Raw genomic sequence first — 26543 nt, forward strand, 5'->3', positions numbered from 1 at the left:
ACTCTGAATTCTTGCCACTCTGCCTGTCAAAAAGGAAGGTATTTTGACACAATCCATACCATCATTACAGAACACAGAGATATATTCATTGTGGGCAGTAAATACGGGGTGCAGTCTCCTCACAGCTGAACAGTCTGCTCCCCCCAGCACACTGTCCACAGCAAAAGGAGAAAGAAAAACCCCTACATGAAAAAAAAAATCAAGAGGGTAACGAACAAACACATTAACACTTACGGTCAAGTCCGTTGATGTATCTCATTGTAATTTCACAGTGCCCCCAAACTGCACTGACTATGGGGTAAAGTTTTTTCCCTTTTAGTCCTCTGAAGGCCACTCCAAGATATTGTCCATCGACCATGAAGCTAAGCGTCCCTTCATCCATATCCAAAACCACCAGTAAGGAGTCTGGGAGTACAAAAGACTCATCTGGTTCCAAAAAGACGGGGTACGTGACCCCGGGCTGGTTTTTACAGTTGTGGTAGAGTTTGTTGCGCCCCAGATCCCAGCCCCAGGATTCATTGTTGCTACCAACCAAGGACGTGTATCCCACCGAGTGCAGCGGCGCGTCGGCCGTGGAGACGCCCACCACGGCGTGAGTCCCCCGCTGCCTCGTGGGCCAGTGGATCTGCCACACGTGCAGGCCCCGCGTGTAGCCCACCTTGCCCCGGATGCAATCTGTGCTTTGGGCCACAGGGTGTCTGTGAAAAGTCAGTTTATCATCCTCCTTAACAAATATATTTAACGAGCGATCTTCGTTATTCCAAGCGTGTTTGTACTGGACCTCCAGCTTGGCAGGGGGCATATCCAACAGCATGTCCAGGCGCGCGGGCTTGCAGAAATCCGGGCCTCTCAGCTCTCGTTTCACGGGTCTATAAGGGGGCTCCCTCACATCCACAGACTTTATGCTCCCTGAGATTTTCTGGCCCATTGCTTGGCTGCAGGTTTACAAAGGAGAAAGAAAAGTTGACTTTGGCCCAATGTCACCTCATGGAAGCACCGTTACACTGAGCCAGTGACCTGACAAGCTGAGCGGATTTAGTCCTCCTGTTTGGAGTTTTTTAGCAGCAATGTTTTCAGAGTAAAAAATGCTCCTGAAAGAAAGCAGAAAGTTTCCAGTTAGTTTAAGAAAGCCAATAGGAAACCCATAGCATATTTTTGAAGCGCTTCTTCTTGTCCTCAGGAGCTATTTTAAACACCAGAGCTAAATTCACTCCTGCTTGTGCAGTGTCCTGCAGTGCTAGCCAGGCTGCCAGCAGGATGCGGAGCCCACCAGCGCACAGAGCGCAGACAGTCATTTCCTCCAATTCATGATAGGATGCAGACATTCCTCACCTTCTGCCCTTCCACCTATTCTGTCTGGTCAAGTTCACAGCGGGCCCGAAGCAGGCAGATGCTGTTCCCCAACAACAGTGACAAACTTTATGTGCTGTGGTAGCTTCACTTTCACTTGTGCTTTTGGTTCAGTCTCTCACACACACACTAGGTCAGAATCTTTTATTTCCAGACATGCTCTGTCCTGGGCCCTGGTGACAGCGACTTCAGCTTCTCTGCCCTTATTAGAACAAATGCAGCCAACAGCAAATAGCAGCAAAATTTAAATGTTTCTTTTTAATTTACCCTGAGTTTAAATAAAAGGAGAAAAACATCAAAAATTCATCCAGATTTTGAGGTTTTTGTTTTGTTTTTTTTTTTAATAAAGGAGCTAAAAGGAAAAAAAAGGAAGGCTGTAGGAAAAGAAGCCATGGAAAGACAAACGAAGAAGGGCTGTTTCAGTTTGGCAAACATTTCTAATGGGCAGCTACCGCAATAGGGAATGTTCCTAATGCTAATGGACAGCAGGCTAATCCACAGTTCCTGTATTTCAGGATTCAGCTGACCCAGAACACAGTAAGACACATTATGGGGAATACATGATTTTGAAATGTATTATTTCTCTGCTTCCACAGACAAACAGGGCAAAAAAGCACCAGGAAAAGCTTCTCTGCAGCCTGGATAAGTTAGATTTGTTCACATTTCAGAGTTCAGGTATAGTGTAGAGATAAATCAAGAACCTCTAAAAGTACTAGAGGAGTAGAAATGAAGGCAGTCCTATAAACTCAAATACATGATTGACATGGGATCACACAGAGTATCTGCAGCAGCAGACATACTTCTATCCTCTAGCAAAATCAGTGCCAAATCCAGGAATGTTCAAATATAGCAGAGTAGACCCACTCTGTTTATTTATTGACAGAATGATGATGTGCTTCAAGAAGCAAAAAATCTCCACACTCTCAAGAGGCTGAAGAGCCCAAGTGACAGTTGCCTGTCATAAAATACCAAACAGCAGATGGGCAGAAATTTTCTTGCAAAAAACATCCTGCAATATTTCACTTGGTAAGTCAAGCTGATGTTCTCCCTTTTAAAGAACTTCTACTCCAAACACACAGTCCCATTCCAAAGATAATTTCTGAAAGAAGCTAAGAAACATGTGTGTGCAATAAAAGGGAACAAAAAGAAGTTCAAGAAAAAACCCCTATAAAATTTACCATCCAACCAAGTTTGAGAAGTGAATGAAGTCCTCTTATTATTTCCAAAAGCAAAAGTAAAGTATTTTCTGCATGTATTAAATACAGGAATTAAACCACATCTAGTCTTCTTAAAAAAAATTAAAAAAAAAAAAAAAACAGAAAAAAAGAAGTACAAAGGTGATTTTCCAAAACCACATCACAGTTCAGTTATTACAGGAAAATATTTTCTGGTGGCTGGTTCCCACAAGAGCATATGCACACACATCAGTGTAAAAGAACCAGCTCATTGCAACTACTTTTAATGTTTGAAAATTAAACAATATACATAAGTATCTAACCCCCTCATATCACATTTGCAGGAAGACACACAATTCACAGGAGCTCTCCAAGTGAGGTCAACTTGAATGATCCCCCTTATTCCTTTCCAAACCATGTAAGAGCAATCCAAAACTTTAAACAGCAATTACATTTAAGCTGATGCTTCCCATTTCCAATATGCACAAGCACTCATGGGTTTTTTTGAAGCTATGATGCCAATTTGGCAAAGTAGGTTCAGTACTTTATTCCACACCTATAATCCCAGGAGAAATTAAATAGTGACACTAATACACACAGAGGGAAGCAACAGGAGTAAATGTTGTAAGTAAACTTCCATGGGAGGATACATGCTCAGGGATTGGGTAATTCCTTTTAAAAAGTGATTATTTGAGCTTGAAAGGAAATGAAAAGGGAAAACGTCAGACTTTCAAAGGGAATGTCTGTGACATCTATTTGAGATTTAGCTCTACATGCCTTTGAAAATTTCTACTTTAAAGCACAAGACAATTGCCACATTCCTGCCAGGGTGCTGAGGGGAGACAGCCGGGGAAGTCCTCAGTGCATCCTGCTGTATCACTTCCTGATCACATGAGAAACTAAACTTGGCACAGATGTTTGCCTGGCAAATCACCAAGAAATTATAAACACTGAATTGACTCACTTGGCAAGCCACAGACATTCTTCCTCATGTGCCCCAAACTGTAATATAAACAGGCTGCTAATAGATAGATCAGTAATTCAGAGGAGTAAAATGCATCGTAATGAGTACCTTGATATACACACAACCATGCCTGCACTCTGGGATGCCCTCAGTAAGTACTTTAATTTGAAAGTGTATCTTACAATATTAAGTCTTTCATCACACATGAACATTACCACATAAAATAATTAGATAATGAAATATTTTGTCAAATAGCTTTGCATAATATGGAACAACAGTGGAAAAATCTTACAGGTAGACAGCTCTGGTTGCTGGAGAGTAGTAGCTGACATGAAGACTTTACATGAGAAGCAGCCTTGCCTCCCAAGCCAGGCAGCAGCAACATGAGCTCCATGGGGAGCAACTCACCCATAAAGCCCTCCTGGCAGCTCACAAGAGTCCCCTTGGGTGCTTGCAGGAGCAATGTGTTTCAAAAGCCAGATCATCCATGGCCTTGCCTGTGTTCTGTCCTTTTTCACCAAGCAGATGGCAGAGACCCAGCTGAGGCACGGCACAGCAGGGAAGCACCACTGTGCCCTCCACAATCAGCAGCTGCAGCTGGAGGCACACAGCTCACCAAGGCTCAGCCTGTCTTCACCAACAAAATCCTCCCTACTCCCACAGGTCACACACTGGCAGCACAGAAGCCTCAGGAAAGTCACTCTTGCCCCACTACCATGGGGATCTGCAGGCAGCTTCTCCTCACACCAGCAGCTGCAGGAAAGCTGTGCACACTCCCACGGAGGGAAGGAGAGTGACAAACAATTCATCTGGCAAAGGTACCCCAGACCTGCTTCCTGTCTGCAGCATGGGATGAATACCTACACAGCATTACCAAAAGCTGTGGGTTAGAGACAAAAGATTATTCCTGTCAGACTCATTAGTGCTCAACCCACTTACAGAAATATTTGGTTGTAAAACCTTCTTACCATCTCCTGAGTCAATAGAAACTTGTCAAAGCACAGTGTCATTCAACTGCTCTTTTTGCAATCTTACACCTTGTAGAGAAACTTGCCTAAATCTTCTCACCAGATACATAAATATTCAGAAATAGAAAGAAGATAAATTTTCACTGTATAGCTTTGCTTTGAAGGTTTTCCCAAATCTTTGTTCTTCCCATAATTTCAAACCAATACAGAAGTTAAAAAACAACAAACTATTTCAAACTGGCTTAATATATGACTTCTCCATTACACTGGTTTGGTGACCAATACTAAATTTCACCACTTATCCCTGTGTGAGAAGGCTGCTGGTCTTTGCAGCCTAAATAATTTCTGTCCGCCAGTTTCCCATTCATGCTGAGCTTTGTCAGGCTACAATGATTAGAGTAAATGTACTGTACAGGAACAATACAACTCCAAACAGGAAAAGCATGTCAATGTCACTTAGCAGTATCTTCATTCAGACTGCTAAAATATTTAGGGAAATCATTCACAATAAAATCACAAATTACACTTACTACATAAAGCCTTGCTTGGACATCACTTTGCTGTAATTAAACAGGGTGCATTTCTTAAGTTTGGTACGTTGGCATCAGTAGAATATAACTGATAAAAGAAACATGCTTTCAGCAAAGTCAGCTTTCAGCATTCATAGTTGTATTTCCCTCTGGACCACAAACTAGACATGCAGGAAGCTTGACAAACATGCATAAGAAATGACAGCACATAAACACAATTCAAAACTACATTAGGAACATGCTAGGACTCAGGTTAATCTCCTAAAATAACACTTACCCAAAGAGTGAGCAGCAGAAGGCAAGTCCCAGCTAATGACACTGACCAGTGAAAGTGGCCACCAGAAAAAGCAGGGAAGGAGACACCTCTATCCAACAGCATTGCCAACGTCTACAGAGTACTTCTCACTCTTTCTGCTATTGACCCTCATTCTTTTTTTTCTTTCTGCAGCCAGACCTCAGTGCCACCTCCCCTGCACACGTGGGCTTTGTCACCAGCCAGCAAGGACTCCTGAATGCCAAGAGAGGCAGCAGGAGGCTCTGAACCAAGGCCACTCCTCTGTGGGCACCAAAACTGCTCCTTCCCCAGATGCCTGAACAGAACAGACACAGCGTCTGAACACTCTGAATGTAACTCCAATCCCAAAGTCCCTACAGAAGGAGCAGGAAGAAGAAAAACACGTGATGTGATATGCTATGCTGGGCAGATCGATTAAAAGGGTTTATGTATGTTCAAGGACAAGGACTTTTACCCCCACCCAGACAATGTGAAGGCACAAGGCCCAGTGTCTGTCAGCTTTGCTCCCAGTGTGCAAACAGATACATAACCATGACAACACTGTTCTGAGAGTGACAATGAATTAAGCACATTTTTGGCACTTAAAGAGACTGGGTAGCCTGGATTCAACTACAGGTCCTGGTATCCAACATTGTTCAGAAAGGGCAATAAATCAACTATGTTGGCTTCCTTGGTCAAACTGGGAACATGCAATAACAATGCAACCAGACAAAAATGCTTGGCCATTCCAAGCTATCCTGTGCTACAGACAAAATTTGATGCTGCATGCATACTTAGCAAGTGACATTTAATATGTGGGATGAACAATGCAGCAGTAAGTCATGACTTCTTCGATTCCTGAAAGGAATGCAAATCCTGAAAATCCCAAGGACATTCCTCCTAAAGAGTAACTTGTTTTGTAATGTTACAAAAATGTAATTGTTTCAAAAATCAGGATAAGCTTGTTATTAAAAAAGACTGTGCATTTAGCTGCTTGGAATTAGAATAATCTGAAATACCATACCATCTGTACCATCTGACTTAGAAGCAGTTTAGTCATATGATGAAGAATGCAGAAAGAATCCTGAGTAGCAATGAATACAGTGGAACGTATATTTTTAAATACTTCCATCTACTGTATTTTGGAACAGAGCTGACTTGAGGTTTTGGGTTGGTTTTATGCCTTCCTCTCTCTGCATGTGTTTCTGTAATTCTCCCCTTTCATGCTGAAAGCTGGTTTTAGATGAAGACATTTCTATTCTGAAGAAACATGAACTGAAAATACTTCAAGTCTGTAAACAGTTTTTCTGTGTAATCACTTCTCAGAATACAGCACAGCAATTTGAAAAACAAATATAGTAACACAATGCAACAAAAACTACTTTTTTTACATGCAAGTACTTTTAAAACTAGTGATATTTCAGTTCTTAAGTTCCTGAAAGGAAACAACACTTTTCTTTCCAGGCTATACAACAGGAATATCCATGCAATCCCACAATTACCATAAGGGTACAGATGTTCAAGCTGCATCCTTTCTACCATCCCTTTCTAGTCATTCCTCCCTTTTGTCTTCAGCCACCTGCATTCAAATGGCCTTGAAATGGGTCTGCCTCAGAAAACTAAAGTGAGTAAAATCTAGTCCTTTGTTTTGACAGATTATTTTCAGGTGAATAAGCCCTCTGATCTAGAATACCAGACAGTTATGTAAATACTTGCTCTGGCAAAAGGAAAGAGAGAGAAAAAAAATTAAAACCTCAAAGGCAGAACCATTCCTTTAGGCAGCAGTCCAAACCATGGAGCAAATTTCCACAGTCACTTCAAGCTGCCCTAAGGGGCACAGCTAAACTTCATGTCTGAATTAAGCACAGGCCTGAGCTTCTGCTTACATCTTACTCTCTCTTCAAAATTATTCATCTTCCGCCCTTCTGTCACAGCAAATACCTTCCTGTTTTTCCCAAACAGCTGATGTGACCATTTTTAATATTCGAGTGTCAGGGTTATAGAAAAAGAGCAAATTAACACACGAAAAAGGCTTAACACTAAATTGAAAATTATGCTTTCAGCTCCACTTAGCATTTTACAGGATCCTTTGCCATTTTATATTTCTACTTACCATGCTTCACCAAGTAATACCAATAGGTGTCACACACATGAGATTTAAAACCTAAGGGATAATTAAATTTTGATATTGCAATTTCTCACCGGTCATTACTACTTTTCATCAGCCTAACCCTTTTCTTTTTAGACAATTCATTTTACATTTTACCTCTATAGCTTTGTAGAGGATCAATAGCCCTACAGCTTCAGTTTCAAAATCAGAACATCCATTAAGTGACAGCCTCAAAATGTGGCTGAATACATTTCCACTGCCTTCCTTTTACTGCACTTCCTTTTGCTGTAATGTGCAGTGGAGCCAGTTGGCCTTTAAAACGAAATAAGTTAAAAAGCCATAAATGAGAGAAACACTCCTGGAAAGCATCATTCCTCAGTCTAGCCAGTTGCAAATCCCAGGGAACGTGCCAGAGATGATCCCTGAGCAGACTGAGGGAAGGCCTGCAGATGGTAGGAAGTGACAAGCAGACAGATGAGAGCTCCTCTGGCTTGACAGAATGGTTCACCAGAACTTCACTACAACTGCCGAAAAAACTGTTACATCACACTGGAGCAAAAATTTGGCCCCTCAGCTCAAGCTTCAGTCTTTGATTGTGTCAGTGTTTTCCAAGCTTGGCAAGGCTTTGTAAATCATAAGGGAACCTCGGTCTGCAACTGGTTTTTACTAGTACCATGGTAAGGATGGGGCTAAGGAGGAACACTCACTAGCAGCAGCTCTGTGGGTGTCTACAACATCACAGGGCTACTGCAGATTTGCCAGACTCCACAAATGATGGCTCCACTCTCACAGTGCCTGTCAGTACATTTTGAAGCAGATGACTCTAGGGCCTTGCCTCAGTATCTTTTATAAAAAGACATTCACCACCAGCTTAAAAGTCGCAATGCTTCTGGAATGACCAGGATACTTTTGTGATCACCTTTTGCATCCAAGCCTTACTTTGTGTAACTCCCATTTGGACTGAAGCAGTTGAGAACACCTGTGAGATGTGCTCAGCTGAAGCAGCCCATCAGAGGCAGTTCCTGATGTCACCTGGATGTCATTAATTCTTCCAGCATTGCTGCAGAAGTCCAGTGGCACAAAGAGACCATGCCTCTGGCCAAACACACCAGGCAAGAGCTGAAGATATTCTTCCCATTGTGAACTGAACAGACTGATGCAAAAGAAATGCCCCAAAAGGCCATCTTGCACAAACCACGGGTGGATACAGATGCACACAGGGTCAGGCCCACTCCCCCAGTCAGGGCTGCAGAGTGAGAGGGGGAGGACAAAGCTGGAGGGAACCCAGCCATTGTTCTTGCACAAACACACAGGACATGAATGCATGAGAACAAGTTTGATGCTGAACAAAAACGTACTCTTTTGTTTAATAGGAAAATAGACTTACACAATCACACCATCTGCATCCCTCCCAGTCCTTCCCCCTCAGCTACTTCAGTCAACAGTCACCCTCAGCCAACTCTGACAGGGCAGCAGCAGGCTCAGGAATAACTGTTCCTACAGGACAGGACAGACATCCTGGAAGTGAGCACATGGAACACCAGGCTGAGCTGCCAGGCCACATCTTGCCAAGAAACCCTGATGAGAAGGAGCTCACATCAAAGCTGTAACTGCAGGCAAAGTGTCCTAAAGATTTCATGTCAAGTCAGCCACAAGACACAAAACCAGGAAGCAATGCTTCATCAGTCCCACAGTTCCTTCTTCTAAACAACAGAAATTAAGTAAACACACTTCACATATGTTAAGGAAACATCATGACAAAATCAGATTGCACAGAATCTGTATTTCCCAGGTGAGGCAACGAATCAAGTTCCTTTGGAGGGCTGACAAAACAACAAAACAACTTCCTATTAAACAAACAAATGTTTCTGCAAAACCCCACATTATTTAAGCAACAGCAATGAATTTCATCTGTTTCAAACACCAGGAACTACTAAAGCCCATCTGTCAGTAGAGAACAATTGCACAGACAAGTGGAGATAATGGAGAAAGTAATATCATAGAAACAAACTGCCTAAGCTCTAAGCAACAAAATTGATTTTCCTCATGCTTATAAAAGCTTTTCCATTTTACCAAGTAATATTTTTGTGACTGTTTTTATTTATTTAGGAAATTTAGGAAATAGGGCACTTGGTAACGCAGGAGAGGCTGGAGAAAGGCACAGGGCTTTAAGGAGTTAAAGACTCACAGACAGTTATGTCCCCACGGCAAAAATCTGACTCCTGAAGACACAAAGGACACCTTGTTGAGACCCCACAATGGGTCTCACAGCAGTGAATCACAGAGTAGTTTGATTTGGAAGGGACTTTAAAGATCACCAGGACTCAGGTTAATAGCACAAAGCTGAGTGAGGGGAGGTTTAGGTGGGCTACCAGGAAAACATTTTTCACCCAGACGTGGCTGGGCACTGAACAGGCGCCCCAGGGAAGGTGACAGCACCAAGCCTGTTCAAGAAGTGTTTGGTCAATACCCCCAGGCACATGGTGTGACTCTTGGAGTGTCCTGTGCAGGGCCAGGAGTTGGGCTTAATGATCCTGTTGGGACCCCTCCAACTGAGGATATTCTGTGATTTTAAGATTTAGATCCAACCTCCCTGCCATGGTCAGGGACACCCGTCCTTAGATCAGGTTGTTCAAAGCCCCATCCAACCTGGCCTTGAACACTTCCTGGGATGGGGCATCCATAAAATCTCTGGGCCCCCACTCTGGCCAGCTCCTTTATCCACCAAGTGATTCTTTCATCGAATCCACGTCTCTCCAGTTTAGAAACAAAGATGTCCCATGGGACAGCGTTAGATGCTTTGCATAAATCCAGGTAAATTATATCAATTGCTTTTGACTGATCCACCAATGCCATAATCTCACCACAGAAGGCCACTAAATTTGCCCTCAGTGAAGCCCTGCTGGCTGTGTGGAATGTGATTTTCTTTCTGGCTCTTTCATTGTCCTAGAGTCAGATAAAGCAGAAAGGCTGCTTTGTCAAATCAACACTGTTTTTGGAGAAAAACTATACCAGACTTGGCAGTGTTAAAATCAGAGAGGGCCTCCAACTAGAAAAGGCCATGGTGGAAGAAATTTCTACTTGGAATAGCATTGACATCTCCCTATTACTGACCTAACAATGTACACTCTCAAAGAAATTCATGGGGCAAGTGCCAACAATTCCAGGTATTTCTGACCACAGGAAAGTACTTTAAAAAGCCCACACTGGACTTCCTAATAGAGGTATGGATAAAAATAAATCAGCTTTGTGCCTGCCTACAGGGCAACTCTCAACACAAACTGTGGTCTATAAGCTGAAACACAAGGCCTGTATTTCTCAAAATAACTTTACACTCTAGTTCCCCCTCCTAAGCAGTCTTCTGCAGGGAATTTTCTTTTAAGCAGCATTTTATTTGTAACAATTAATTACTAACTATATTTCCTTCTTTAATGCATTGGATGAAAAGGGAGAAAAAAAAGACTGAAAGTTTCTTGGTAGAAAACTGCACCAGGATGCAAGTTTTGATGGAAATAAAAATATACTAAATCTTTATGTGTACTGCTGCTGAAATAAAGTAAGTAACATTGTGTTCTGGAAGCCTTGCAAAAGCTATATTAAAAATAAAAATATAGCATATTCCAATTAATCTTTGTACAACTACCCCATATTTGACATGATGGCAGAAAATCTTCCAGACATGATCTAAATCTGCCAGACTCTGATTCTCCAATAACTCAGGAAGGGACCTGTTCTGCCCTGGAGAAAAATGTGTTCAGTCTAAATTTGGATCAGCAGTACTTTAGACAAAGAAAAAGCACATCAGTAATTACAAGTTAAGCTTCAGCAACAGGTGGAATATACTGAAAACAAAGTGCTCTGACTTTTTAATTCTGTAAAAAGAAAACCCTAGATTGTATTGGGATATACAGATCATCTTGATTTCCAGCATGATAAAGAATAAAAGCAGTATTTAGAAATATTTTTAAAAGTAAAGAACTACTTTCAGGAAAATAAGTTATCTTCCCACTGAGTTATAAAAACTGTAAGACACTCAGTATAGCCTGCATTCCTGAACAAATACTGGGAAAACTATTCTTTTTTACTACTTCATCAGAGCTAAACTTGTTTTAGTTTACTACATCCTCAAGAGCAGCACAAGTAGCAGCATAAAATGAAGCAGATTTATACAAAGATCCTTCCAGAACTGAGCTAACCAAGATGTTCACTCGAGCCTAAATGCACTATCATTTACTGCTGCAAAAGACTTGCAAGACATGTACAAACCACACCATTGTTGAATATAAAACCATGTGGGATACTGCACAAACACTACAAATAGTTTCAGAGGAGGAAAGCAAGCTTTTTGGCCAAGAGGTTAAGGAAAAAAATATCTAAGGATACTGGAAATCTGAGGGGGTTTAATTTCCACCCGTTCTTGGAACAGATAAACTGTTCCCTGAAGTGCTGTGTGGACACAGAAATTGCTACAAGAATCATGGGAACCAGAGGAGTTGTGCATTTTCATATTTAGCATGAACTCTTGTCACAATTCACAGTCCAGAGATCAAAAACAGAGGCAAGTTTGAAGAAAATAATCTAGACAGTATGAAAGTTTAATGGAGCATTAAAAACCAGAAGTCTATTAACACTTCTAACCACCTGAAGACTCTCTCTCATGAAAAGAGGTCTTTCTCCACAGTGAAGGAAGGAATGGAAAACAAAAGTATTTTCAATTGCCCCACATATAATCTTCATCACATCTATGGCTAACAGTTTTTTGTTACAATCACAGTCTTTCTAGTTTCCCTTTCCTTTTCATCCCTTTCCCTCCTTTTCCTGTACATCCCATTGTCAGTTTCCTTAATACTGGGAAGCCACATTTGACTTAAAATTTTACCCATTTTTTAGCATCCTTTTCAGATATTCACCTCCCCACCTGGCACTGCTAGAAAGAGAAGCATATGGAAGCACACTCAACCCTCATCTTTCATTAGGTAGCAGACTCATGAGCAATTATCAGAATACATTATCATCTTATTAACACAGCATAATCCAGAGGAGCTGAAAAAGTATATGTAGTGTCAAGCTCCTCCCTGAAATTCTCCTAAAGAAAAAAAAAACACCTGTAAACACAGATCTAAATTTCTGAAATTACTGCATGGATTTAATGACAATCTGTGTAACACACTGCAACTTCTGATACTGCAGAAATAACTTATATTTATACAAAAACCTGCAAGCCAGGACCATAAGAAATGACTTAAAATTCAGAAAATAATTTGTTGAGCCAGTAGCTGTAAACACAAGAGCTGAGCCTTGCAGAGCTCCAGGCTGCCACAATACTCAGCAATCGATGCTGTTTGTGCTACAGTAGTTACTGATGGGTGGGTTCCCCCTATCACAAGGATCTATAAGACAGAAATTAGTTCCAGCTGAGCCACTTTTCTGTGCTCTGAAAAATATAGCATACTGTAACATAACCACTATCCTTGTTGGAAGGGGATGGCATGTCTGCAAGGAAAGCAAACAGATGGACAAGAACTCTGTGCTACAATCTGACTCCCTTTTTACACCTCTTTCCATATTTCCTAATGACACATGCTGTGAAGATAAATCATTGGGTAGAAAAGAGAATGCACTGAGTTACCTGGGAGGGACACTGGTGGTACAATTAGGAAATACAATTCCCTTGCTTGGGAACCACAGGGCACAGAGAAGAGAGCGCTCCCCTCTCTCCTGATAGAGGATTCAGAGTGATTTAAGCAGGAGGGAACTTCCAACACCAAGAAAAAATAAGGCAGTCAGGCTCCATTCAACTGCACTGTGCAGAAATCACTGTGATTTATGACTTCTGCCAAGAACCAACTGCAGAGAGGAAAAACACCACCCCTGTGTGTGCCCCTCATACTAAGCACACACCATCTCGTGTCTCTGCAAGACAGCAGCGACCACGGCTGCCTGCTTTACACAGGCACAGCATTAAAGGAATTAATTCCTAAGGCAATGGGAAAATACTACATGGGAGAACTTCCAAGTCACAAATTCTGCTTGCTTAAGCTAAGCTGCTTAATCAAGTTAATTGAAGGCATTAAAAAAGCATCTGGAGAAGAAGACGTTCACCAGCCAGTCTCTAGTCATTCCTGAGCTGGTGTTACTTCTTCTGGGAGCCAGTTCCCTGCTGGCACAGCACAATCTATCATCAGCCATTACACTGATTACAATCCATTAGTTTTGCTAAGTACTAATGAATTTAAACCTACTTTTGTAATTTATTTACAAGCTATTCACATACTGGATATGAAACACATATATACAAAGCTTTGTGTTAACAAGAGAAATGTGGCTGAATATTGAAGAGTTGCACGTTAAAAATGTCCGATGTAAGTAATAATTCTCCTCACAAGGAACTGTTTGTGGAATTTTTTTTGGCAAGAAAGCAGTACAGAAGCTTACAGTCTTTGAAAATACAGCTGGTTAATATACAGGGGGAAACAGGTAAGAATCCACAAGAATGACAAGTTTTAAGTATCAGTCTCATAAATATAAAATTCAATTAAAATGTCATTTTAGAAAACACAGAACAGAGTTGGCACTCTTATAAAATGTTTTTTTCTTCCCTGCTATTAAGGCAGGGTGATTAAAATGAAAGATAATCCTCTTTATTTCAAAAGCTAATTATTACATGTAATGAAATTTCTTCTTGTACCATGAGGCTGAACTGAATTCTACCAAGACCATCAACCCACACATCTTTGCTGTAATAAAGTAACTGCTTGAATTTTTCCTTACAATCCTATTTCTACAATAGACTATTAGGCTCAGCTTTGATTGCAGCACACCACATTCCTTACCACTACGGAAACCAAATGCAGAACAGCTGTGGAAGCAAACCCCACTGTAAGCAAATATTCAGACCAAAAAAAACTACAAGTAAAAAAAAATCCCTTGTGAAAACCCGTTCACTGGGAATTCTGATGGAAGTTAAACTGCCAGTTTAGCCTTGGTTTAAGGATTATCCAGAGGAAGCATCCCACACACATTTTTCCCAGGAGGTGTAAAGAGATGCCTGCATCTGTTAAGTGCCCAGATTTTCTATCCTGCCAGCCAGCAGTGCTCCGGAGGAACTGAGCTGTTTGCTACACTACTGCTTCCTGCATTGCTAATTCAGATGTCTAAATTTAGATGCTAGGTTAGCCAATGGTTTTTACACTTCTTCCAATAGTTAAAAGAAAAACAGTTCTGCATCAATTCACCATCCTCATCCATGTGCAGAAGAAAACATCATGTCAGAACTACACACACTGGAATTACATCCCCATCCTCCAGCTACAGGGTGAGAGAAACAGCTTCTGCTCTTCTGAATGAGTGCATACCAGGCACTACTGAGTCACATTTCTATCTCACCCTGGGCACTGCTCACCCAAGTTCCAAAGATTTTACCACAGGGAAATCAAAATCTAAAAATAAAGGGAGTGAACGGAGGGGGTTGGCTTCTGCATTCCCAAGATTTCCTGCTGCCATGTCCTCTATTAGCAGGATGTAGATGGAGTAAAGCAGTAAAAGCCAGCTCATCAGTCACTCTCACATCCCCAGAGTGTTGAGACATTTCACTTTGAATTTCCCTTTGGTGTCTTTTTCCAGCAGTCAAACTGTCACGAACTAAAACATATGGATTTTTTCTTCCCTTGCACTATTATTCACCATTGCTAGACAGAGGTGTATTCAAGTGAAAACAAACTATTGATTCTTGTTACTGGGTCTAAGAGCAGGAAATGCAAGCAAATTATCAATGCTGAAGGTGACTCACTGAAAAAAACCCAATTATTATAAACGGAAAGCCCACTGTATCCCTAGACAGGAACTCAAGGCAGCAGCCTCATGTGCCTCCTCCCATCCCACGGCAGCTCACTGAGGTGAGGGAAGCTCTGATACCACATCACTGCTGACTCCTCACAGGAGTTTGAGCATCACAGCAGGAGGACCTTGCAGCAATTCCTGATGGTTCCCTTTGTGCACCCTGCCTGGGAGGTCTATTTTCACTCCCTCTTTCATTTTTTAAATCCTGACAAATACTTAGCCTTAGTCCCTTTGACAAATTAATCACCTTTTTTCCCCATCACTTTCAGAAACTGCTGCTGAATGTTCCTCTCTTTCCCTGTCCACACTTCAGTACATTGCTACCAAGAGATCTCACAGGTGAGCCTCTTCCTTCTCTCCACCCACACACTTGGTTTCAAATAACACTAATAAGAATGCAAAAAAAATTTAAAAAGAACAAGAACATATGCCAGGTCTCATGCTCATGCTTGTTTAATACATCTTGTTCTATTTAAACTCAAAGGATAAGATACTGCACATGTTGTAACAAATCCTTCCTGAGCACATTCTCACATCTTTGGTAGATGATCACTGCACTTACAACACAGCATCTTAGTCTAAACAAGCCAGCAGTGAACTCTGCAAGGCTTTCTAGACTCCTAGAAACAGTTACGTCAGCACTGACCCAAGTACAAAGGAACTTCTTGATGTGATAATATTTTAAATAATCCCCAGCTTCAATGTATTATTTGCCTTTGAATCCAAAAGATGATAGAAAACCCACCCTTTTTATCTTGCAACATCAAACCCAAAGGACTCTATAAATATTTAGCGAATGACCAGTACACTTAGAAGTGAGACTATCACAGCAAGTGTTACCCAGATGTTCACAGCATCAGAGGCTGATGGTGCTGAAGTGCAGGGATCGTTAGGTGCTGGAACAAACCACAACTTACACTAATATGCAGCAACACAGTAAAATGAGGTTGGGATGGCAACGTTTCTGTCTTTTCTAGACTTTGATGTGCCACCATTTTTAGTTCAAACAACTTCTGTCATCTCTCACACGCTTGACAATAATTTACAACAAGGAAAACAGTGTTTTGATTTCTTTATGCTGCATCATAATTTTTGAAAGCAAGATGACAATGCACCTGAACCTCCTTGCAGGGTCAGACTGCCAAAATGTGCTCCATAAACAGAGACCTTGCTCAAGCATGGGATGAAAATACCAAAGGCCAGAATTTAATTCATTATTCTCAAGTTTAGCACATGCCCAGAGGTGCAGTACTGCTGCTCCTTTCCTAGGCAAAGAACAAAGTAATGGCCCTGCCCAGGTGAACTAGCCGGAGCCTCAAAAATACCCTAAATCTCTGAAAGAGTTCAGCATGTGCTCCTATCACTCTCAGATCCCCTAATTAAATCCAAGCAGACTAGTGATAAGCCAAGAGGAACAGATACTCAATTCCCCATGCACAGATGTTACACAAATTTGAAGTATCTACAAGTACACCTTTTTACATGTTAAATTACAATTAACTTTCAAGATAATCAAACAAATGAAGCAGTACATTTTCATTTTAATGTCCTTTTTTTTAAACTCAAGGAAGTGTCTCAGTCAGAAAATACCACATAAACAGCACCACAAGGACCAGGTTTCAATTTTAACTCTTAAATCCCCAGGGTCAGCTACTCTGGATTTTGGGATTATTTATAACTTGAGCCAACAATTCACATAAATGGAGTAAAATACAGGACACACTACAAAATTATATGCAATGGCATCATTGAGCAAGGAATACAAGTACAAACAAATTAACATGTGAACTTTATTTTAAAGCAACCATTCACTTCCCAACACTGCAATCATTCTGTTGTCAAAAGCAATTGACAGCAGAGCTTATTCTGGAAATGGAGTCTAAAACATTGGGAAAACAAAGTTTCAAAAGTACCAGTTACCAGTACTGGCCACCAGACGACTGAGTGTGTCCAAGCAACCTTCAAGTCATTCTCAAAACAAGAAATTGTTTATAATCTCACTAGTAACTCAAAGTAGTTAAAGCTCAAAATTCCCTTTACCACTTATACCAACTATTTCTTTGGCTGTACATATAAATTTGACTCTCATGGCATTTTCTCACATGTGAAGTAATACAGTCCTTGTTGAGAGCACTGTGAATTCATTGCTTAATTTTATGTGGCTTCTATCATGAAATAGTTTAATTAGGAAATAAGCTCAACATTTTTAAGAATTAGATCAGTGTTCAAAGACAACAGCCAACTTTCTTCCAAGCCATTTTCGTTCTTCCAGAGCAAAACTATTGTTTAGAATATTCTTATAGAAAAACAAAGAACCATCCCACTGCTCATAACTATGCCTACAACCACCACGTAGGTATTTCTGTGGACAGCACACTCTCAGTATGAAATGTAGCATTGATGTAAATACTTTGTGCAATGTGGCTCTTTTTTAAAATTATGACCTCCAATATCTAATGAAAAAAGGTATCCTTGTGCTGGAGGTAATTTGTTTCTGCATTTATTTGAAGAAGAGATAGAGGAGAAGCAGTTAAAATTAAATTATAATTAAGTACATAAACCTTTCATCAGATTTGAAAAATCACACCTTTTTCCATGCCTGAAGCTATACAAGTGCTCTTGCATGATTAATACTCCTCAAAAAAGCAGCTCTAATTATGTTGATTTTTAAACATTCAAGAAACTCTCTTTAACAAAGGCTACATGAGGCTGCTGCTGTGAGGTGTAGATGGAGCCTGAACTGTCTCTAGGTATTGGCCTGGCTTCCCCCTCTCACAAAGAGCTGGGCCATATTCAGGCGCCAAGCAGAAAAACTGCGAAGGAATAGAACAGCCAAGTCAGCTGTCAGCAGTGCCTCTGCTGGCTCAGGACAAAGCAGAAATTCCAGTCCCTCCGCAGGGAATTCCCTCAGCAGCTCCCCACCCCAGCAAGGGGAGGCTTTGGGGGATGAGCTCCTGCAGTTCCATGGTTAGGTCCCAGGGCATGGACCCATTTCTGCAGGAAGCAAATCCTTATTCTTCTGATGAGACACTATAAATATAACCAATCTTTTCTCTTTCTCAAAATCTCTTGGCAAAACTTTCCTTAGGGGTTGCTACTGCAGAAAGGCACAACAGCAGACAAGTGCACAGCAGACTTCAGCAATGTTAGGATGAGAAAGGCAGAATAAGAACAATTTTTTGAAAATGCATGTTTAAATCAAGAAAGCAAACTCATCTAAGGAGTCTGCTGTACAGCTCTGAAAGAAGTAGCTTGCAATCAGCTCCAGGATGGATTTCCTACATTGCTGCACACCAAAGCTTACTTGTCCCTTCAGCCTCTGACAAATCCTCAAAGATAAAGTTGCTAAGTCACCACACTCTGCAATGCAACACAATAAAACTTGTCATCTGACACTACTCATGAGCAGGATTACCCCACAATGTTCAATTCAAAGATACAGAAAATAAGCACAGGGAAGCAAAAAATTATACAGAATACTGCTCAACATTGGTGTGAGTTCAAATGACTTCAGCATGAACAGATTTAGGTCACAGAGCACCCATGATTAAGTCCAGACACCTCACCTTTTACTAAGGATGGAAATAGATATAAATTCTCCTCACGTGCTTCTTTGCTATGGCCAAACCACAGCAAATTATGTAAAATTTCTGCATTTCAATTGCTACAGAAATAAAATGCTGCATCACATTGGCCTCTGAGGCAAAGGCGACATCCACTTAAAAAAGACACCCCCAAAAAACTATAAAAATACACTTACGTACATTTCAACAGGCTAGTACCTGACGCTACTCCATTTCTGGTGGAAAAGGAGCCAAAGGAAGGAAAGTGGTGAGCTCTGCCCAGCACTCTTGATGGGCCAGTCTTTAATAGAGCAGAGGCAGCCAAAATAGAGCAATCAAGTTTTAATCAATTACTGCCAGTCAAATGGCAGTTCTTAGCCCAAAGTCATGGCACCCTGTGAGCACTGATCTCTCTTAACCACGACTGCTACCAAAAACATAACCCATTTTCTAGCTCTCCTTTATGCATTTTTCCATGCTGCCACCAAGGCCACTGGAGCACACTGTTAAATCTCTTCAGGGCAAGGATTTTTCCCTGATGGGCTGTGAATGCTGCCGAGTATCCCACCAGCTTTCCAAACACAAAAAACCAAACCAAAACTAACATTTAACTTTATCACCATCCAATCGAAATGGCTGTGGGCTGTAGAGCTGTACAAGCAGCTGAGGAAAAGGCATTTCCTGACATCACTGGAAAGGTCACCTGGAAGCAGGATTCAGACAGCATCCACCATTTCAGATACTTTAACTCTTGAGGGAGCACAGGTCAAGTACACTACACCGCTGGCTTCAAGCAACAGCAGCTCGGACACTGTAACAAAAGAACACATCTGCTGTTTTTTGGCAAAGATGGTTACCTGTGAAGCTGCCTCCAGCCCTTCTGGAGGAGCACTCTCCAGCATATGGGCAGTACACAGCCCAGCACCAGTGGTAGTGATGTACCTTCTCAAGGCAAAAACAAACACCTTTAGCTTAAGTTAAAAAAGTCAGAAGACACGAACTGCTCTTCCAGGAAGCACGTGATGCATTAACAACTTATCCTCCAGCAAAACCTGTGTCAGCTAACAGAGCATGTTGCAAAGACAGCCTAAAGTCACCCCCGAAGGCTGTGTGCTGCAGAGAGTGACACAGATTCACCAACATGTACATAACCCACAGATTCACCAACATGTACATTAAAAATACAGTGGGTGAAGCAGCTGTCTGGTCTGGCAAGTTTCAATCCACAGCACTTGTTGATTTTCAGTCAGTCCAACAACACCAACTTCCAGAATTATAGGCAAATATTTATCCATAACATAGAAACTTTACAGAGAGTTTTATTTCAAAAACTGGTTAACTATTCAGTGGGCAGGTTTAACCAATGCCTTCATCACAGAAAACGGATCTATTCTGGCTTAATAAATACTTAAAATTCCCAGGACAACATGTGTGGCCTGCACCTTTGCTAGCCTCAAGGTGCACACCACATTGACATAGCTCAGATGGATAGATGGCATCCATCCATCCATCCTCTGCCAGCATGGAGCCCCTCATCCCTGCAGCCAGGAGCCCAGCTTCGCTTCCAGGACGGTGCCAGGATGGCGGGCACCCAGCAGTACCAGCCTCCACTCCTCTCCACCATCAGCCTCTCCTCAGCCCTCTGAGAGGATTAATGAAGTCCAGCAACATTTACATCCATCCTCTGTCCTGGGAAACTTGCTGACAAGAAATTACATCTAGATTTCCTTTACATGGATATTCTATTAAGAACAGTGCATTTATCCTCACTAACTGATGCAGGAAATAGATGTGAGTATCGAGGCCACTCTGCATTATCATTATTCAGCCTGGGATTTACCACTGCAAGAGCCTCAAGTTTACACTGAAGTGAAGTTACCTCAGCACAAAAAGAATTGGGCAGAGGATGTCAGTGCAGCAGTAACGAGCAGCCAAGCAGACTGAAGAGAGCAGACAGCTAAAACACAGCATGGCTTACAGAATTTGAATAAGGCATTCCCCTTTCTACCTTCCTCTTCTTGGCCATGAAGAATTACCAGGATGGGACAGCTGAGTGATCTAGCTAATGATCTAGCTAATAATCTAGCGTAATCTTGCTAATCACTTTGGCCAAGGATTTTTAACAATAATATCTCAGAAAATCATGTAATGCCTTCTTTCTCAATTGCTGTCACTATGTCTCAAATGGGTAAGCGAATCAGCTCCTCATAGGAAAATTCTCCAGCTGTCTCAATTAAAAGAAGCCAACGCAAAGTAACCATCACATGGAGTCCGGCAGCATGTCATTGAGTGTGTGAAAATTACTTTTCTTCTCCATAAAAAGAGGTCAATGTCCTATAAACAGAAGAGGGGAAAACAGTGATTGTGAAGGAAAACGAGACAAAAATAACTGCCATGAGTTTTCTTGGCACATGGAAAATCCATTAAAAAAGTTTGCACAGCAACAAGGAAGCCTGACAAGTTAATGACTTGTTGCTTGTGGAGTCATAGGAGAGATGTCCCGTCATTCAGAAATGCACATGCTGCACAAACACGAGTCATAAAGATGACTGTAATTTGGTCAAACCAAGAATCAGAAAAATCTGTTATTTCAAGAAACAAGATACCCAATTAGTACTTCTCATGGGGGTGTTTATGCTTCTCTTAAAAAAAAACCCAAATACCCAAACCAAAACAAAAAACCCCCACCATTCACCATTAACAACCTCTCCAAAACAAAGAAACAGACCCAAACAACAACAAAAACAACCCCTCCCCCACAAAAAAAAAACAAAAAACCACAGAAATCTCACAACTCTGAAAAGCTCCTTGCAAAAAAGGTGGCACTGCTTTCTCAGTCCCGAGCCCCAGAGCCTGTTGAGCAGGAAGCCGGTGCTCCAGAGCTGGCTGCAGTGACATTTGCAAAGACAAACAGGCCGACGGGATGGGAGTGAACACAGGGCTCCCGGAGCCCAACAGCACCAGTGTGTACTTCCAGAGCAACACCCACATGAGGGCCTCAGGAAGGCACGGCGCTGGGAAGTTTTCTCATCCTGGCGATGCAGGGAAGTACCGAGACTCCCTTCAGCCCTAGCAGGGTCACTGAAGCACAGGACGGTCATCCAAGGACATCCGGAGTCAGCAGCAAGACACCGAGGCACATTAGCTACCAAGGAAACCAGACTTACATGACTAAGGCCAGTTATAAAACTTCCGCTTGTTGTTAGGAGAATGTACAGTATCTGGCATTTCTCTGTCAGCAGCACCAAATAATCTAACAGCAATTTGATATTCATGTCCCTGACGGGCTGCTTTAGTTACAGAAGCAACATTAAAAATGTAGCATCCTTCGAGATACACAGCACAAGTCAGGCCACTTTCAGCCACAAGCATCAACTCTCTGGGACTGCTTTTTTTTTTTTTTTTCTCCCGATAAGCTCTTTTGCAGCGTGGAGATAACTTATCAGGGATTGCTTCTGTCACCGGAAGGCAAACAGAGCACTGTGAAAATATCAGGTATGACTTAAGCACCGAAGGGCTGCAGCCAGCATCAAACCAGCAGCCGAAGTGGTAGCTGGCCATCTTTCTATATAGGACACTTTCCACCCTGTAGCAGTCTGCACTCCAAGTCCTAGGCACAAAGAAATACGAATGACTTGCTGCCAGCACGGACGCTGCCACATCAACGCCGGAGCCCCTCCAGGAGCGAATGGGCGGCGAGGGCAGCGCTCAGCTGCCCTGCCCTCGGTCGCTGGGCAGGAACAGCTTCGCAGCAGCGACAGCAAAGCCACTGCCTGCCTCCGAGCGCTTACAAGTAACGCGAGGGCAAATTCAGTCAATACCATTCTTTGTTGAAACTCAAGTCTCGCATACAAATTCAGGTTTGTCTTGACGAAGGTTCAGCTTCCCTCATACTCTTACGGAGAAGATAGTTTAATATTTCAGATTCGTCTAAACACCTGAACTGAGGTCTGGCTTTTACTGCCCGAAAAAGCACCAAGTAACCACCGTAAAACATTAGCTTGTGGCAATCATGAGGCAAAAGGGTTTGCGTCCGGCAGCGTAAAGTCAGATACATTCAGTTTATGAGAAACGTAGATCTCTAGTCAGCCAACATCTAGAAATAATTCTCTAACATTGCTAAAAAACTAATTTATATTGTAAACTACTTCATTATAAAGCAGAAAACGGTTCCCAAGGGTATTTCTTCGAACACCAGCTTGAAAGCCTGCACCTAAAAAACAAAAACTAAACAAACAAGAAATCCCCCCACAAACGCGTCCTTACATACTGTGCAACAAAACACCGAATTCCCACGAACTGAGGACTTCGCCCATCGCAAACTTACCATAAACCCCCAGCCCGGCACCGCCACCGATCCGCTATGCCGGCAGAGAGGAGATACCGGGGACGAGACGCGAAGCACAAGTAAACAAACTCGGCACCGCCGTGGCCGAGCTCGCCGCGCTCGGAGCCCGTGCCCCCCGCCCGGAGCGCGCCCGCCCAGCAGCGGCTGCTCCCCGCCGCCCGCTGCCTGCGGCTGCCCGGGGAGGCGACAGGAGCCGGGGCGGCCGGGGGGAGCCGCGGCTCGGAGCGAGGCGGGCGCCGCGCCCGGGGGGCCGCGGGGCTCGGGGCGGCGGGGCCGCCCGGGAGCCCTGCCCGGGGGCGGCGGCCTGCGGCGGCTACCGGGCTTTGTGCGCGCTGCCTCCCCCTGCGCTGCCCGCCGCCGCCTCATGCGAGAGCCGGCACAGCTGGGGAGCGCCGTGCCCCCTCGCGAAAGCCGATCCCGCTGATCTCATCACCGCTGGTTACTAATCCAATGACCGCGGAATTAACAGCAGATGGCAACGCCCCTTCCCCCCGGCCCGGCCCGGCCCCCGCGGACGCGGCGCGGCTCCGGCGCCCGCAGAGCGCGGCGCGGCCGGAACGCGCCGGGCCGGCCCCGCAGCCCCCGCTCACGCGTCAAAGTCGCCCTCGGGCACCGGCAAACTTTCTCAGCACCGCGTCTCGCCGCCGCCCTACGGGCCACAGCGAGCGGCTTCGCACCTCCGGCAAAGCGCAGCAGCATCTTCCGGCGTGCGCTTCCAAGGGGAAGCAACAGGGAGGCGCCCCAAGTCCTGCTAGCGAGTCCCTGCGGGCGGCCCGTGTTGTGAGGGGCAGAGCCGAGCCGCAGCCGGGCGGGGATCGCACGCGGGATTGGTGCCGCACATCGGGCACTGCCCTGAAAACTCGGCACACGCGTCCTTGGGGCTGCCGGGAGGAGACGGGAGGTTTGCATTATCCGTGCTCTGTAAGCGATGCATGCGGGTGAAACTCTAATTATACTTTTGGCTGCCAAAACCAACCCCACACTCTTAGGTGAGCTTCACGTCTTCTAGAAGGCTACAGGCAAGGCAAGTCCTGTCAAACCAGTGCAAGTTACAAAACAGTCATAAGGCAAGTGCTTCAATTGCTGCTCATTAATATCAGTAAATAACAACGTGAAAACCTGTGGTTTCTAACCCTAATAAGCTCGGCTCTAAATCACCCTCCCTCCCTTCTGCCCCCAACACAGGTTGACACACATGTATTCTCTCATGTATGCAGTACTTGGGTCCACACTCAAGAAGTGTTACCTGCTGCTTCTGCTCAAACTGTGCACTTCTCACCCATAAACTAGATTATCTTCTCTTACAGACCTCAGACCAGAAAGGTGACATAAAATAACTGTCTCTTCTAGGACAAGAAAAAGAAAATTGAGAAAGGTGAGGAAATCCTTACTGATTAGTAAGTATTTTTCCTCAAATTCTGCTGTTCTGCCTAAACTCTATACTTCTGGCAATGGAGAGGGCAAAAATTTTCCCCCCTCTACTTTCATGCTGATACTTTGTTCTATAGTATTTTTATTTTTTTTACTAAAATGTTCAGACAGGCTTTTAGGAAAGAACTGAGCCAGACAAGAGAAATATCCATGCTCAGACCATAAAAAAAATTGAAAGGAAATTCTGCAAATTCTTTGAGAGTCTTCAGTCAATAAATCCTCCATACGAACTGCTGTAAAACTGGCTGTGTTTTACACATGCCATGTGGGCAGAAAAAGTGTCAGACAACGGCAGCACCCCTTCTGTGGGGACCTAATGGTGCCTCCAGGGGTCAGACACTCCTGAACCCAAATTAAATCTTTTAAAGAGAGTATTAAACTCCAGTTTCTCTCCAGGCCCTGCACACAGACCCATCCCCACAGCCTTTGGGATGTGCAGTAAATAGAAAGCGCAGGATGAATGGGAGTTTTCTATCTGCTTCGCAGTTCTTTGTGCCTAGGAAAGGCTTTCTGCCACTTCCCATTCCCTCAGGCAGTCTTTGTCTGGTTTATATATACATACGTGGACATGAGTAGACATCTGTGCTCTTAGCAGCAGACAAGTTACTGAATGTAAATCCTCCTCTTGGGTGTGACCACCAGCTAATGTCTGTTCTGTGGTGCTCCTTGGGAAGAGGAGCCCTAGAATGAGCCATGTCTGAACAGTCAGTGGGGCAAGTCTGTGCCTTGGAGGATGTTTTGCTTTCCTCAGTTCAGTTTTTAACAGCCTTATTTCTCTTACACCCTTTCCCAAAACAGCAGTGTCTCCTCACACTTCTTTTGGCAGCCAGCAGTGTGTTTCCCAGTGTAAGATGGGATGTGGTCCTTTGTGCCTGTGCCAAGCTTGATGCAAAAAGCGAACTTGGAAAGACTTTCTACATGGTTTGTAATACTAATTCTACAAAAGGAGATTAAAGAAATCACATTAGAAGTTAAGCTTTGTATCTTTTCAGGCAGCTTTAGACACATAGGTCTGAAAAGTGCACAATGCAGAGATCAATCAGGCAGCACAGAGTTTTGGGAACACGCTTCATGTGCAAATGTGAAAACACTTGAGGGTGTAGAAAGTGTCATTTTGATTAATGAGAGCTACAACATGCTATTTGTATATAGATGAGAATGTAAAAGAATAGGAAACAATCACCTGTTAAAATATTAACGTGATTTTAAAACACTTGAGCATGGTACAGATACAGCCCATTCTTTTGAGCTGATCCTGTAAAATACCTGGGGAGGAGAGGAAGAGGCACATGTTTGTGTAACACTACAAACCTTTCAAGATAAACTCTGTGACACAAAGTCAACAAAATTAACCATTTGGTACAGTTCCTGGAGCTGTGCATCACAAAGGGCAGAACCCAGGCTGTGTCATAAGCACTGTACATTGCTCACATTCCCCAAAGTCTTCCAGTACTTTGAAATTACCTTACAAAATAAAAATCACAGTCAGAAAGGAAATCTTGAGAATAACACATTTGATGCTTGACTGAGAAACACGATGGTTATTTGGTGAGGGCAGGTGAGAAGTCTCCAGTCACTTGAAATTCACGGGCAGAGAGTTGAGAGTAAAAGTTGTTCACTGTTACCCATGAAACAGTAAGTGCAGTTAAGAAAAAGTTGGAAAAGAGGAAAAAGAAAGTTGATTTAGATCAAGAAGACAGTAATTTGCTTTCTACTTGTGTCTCACATGAGACTCATCATTTGAAGTTGCATCTTGGCATCTGATAGCAAACAGGCCAAAAAAATATAACTGCCCAAATTTGTTCTTCCCCTACACACTCACCTTCAAGCTAAGTTCCACATTATTGCATGATGAACCTTCCTAGACCCTCAACTCCACTCAGAAGCAATTAGGAAACATTTCCTACACACATTCACAAAAGTACTGAGTCCTGATCCTATGATCCATCTAAATAACTCATCAGATCACTAATATTTGACCCACCTAGTTT

The 26543-nt window shown here is 42.9% G+C and overlaps 1 protein-coding gene across 2 annotated transcripts in view; it reads right to left on the reverse strand.

The window, feature by feature from the left end:
• Positions 1-23876, reverse strand: part of SPSB4 (splA/ryanodine receptor domain and SOCS box containing 4) — an 80860-nt gene extending 56984 nt beyond the window's left edge. Inside the window, exons 1-2 of one of the 2 annotated variants that reach the window (XM_038145690.1) lie at positions 23799-23876; positions 235-1091 (exon numbers count right to left, since the gene is read on the reverse strand). In XM_038145690.1, coding sequence (XP_038001618.1) covers positions 235-928 — 694 coding nt within the window. In that variant the 5' untranslated portion in view covers positions 929-1091; positions 23799-23876. Of the gene's footprint in view, positions 1-234; positions 1092-23100; positions 23768-23798 lie in introns of those variants that run through there. The other variant, XM_038145689.1, reaches the window with a different exon arrangement.
• Positions 23877-26543: the final 2667 nt, after the last annotated feature.

The sequence above is a fragment of the Motacilla alba genome, chromosome 9 (genome assembly GCF_015832195.1).
Source record: "Motacilla alba alba isolate MOTALB_02 chromosome 9, Motacilla_alba_V1.0_pri, whole genome shotgun sequence".
Taxonomy (NCBI): domain Eukaryota; kingdom Metazoa; phylum Chordata; class Aves; order Passeriformes; family Motacillidae; genus Motacilla; species Motacilla alba.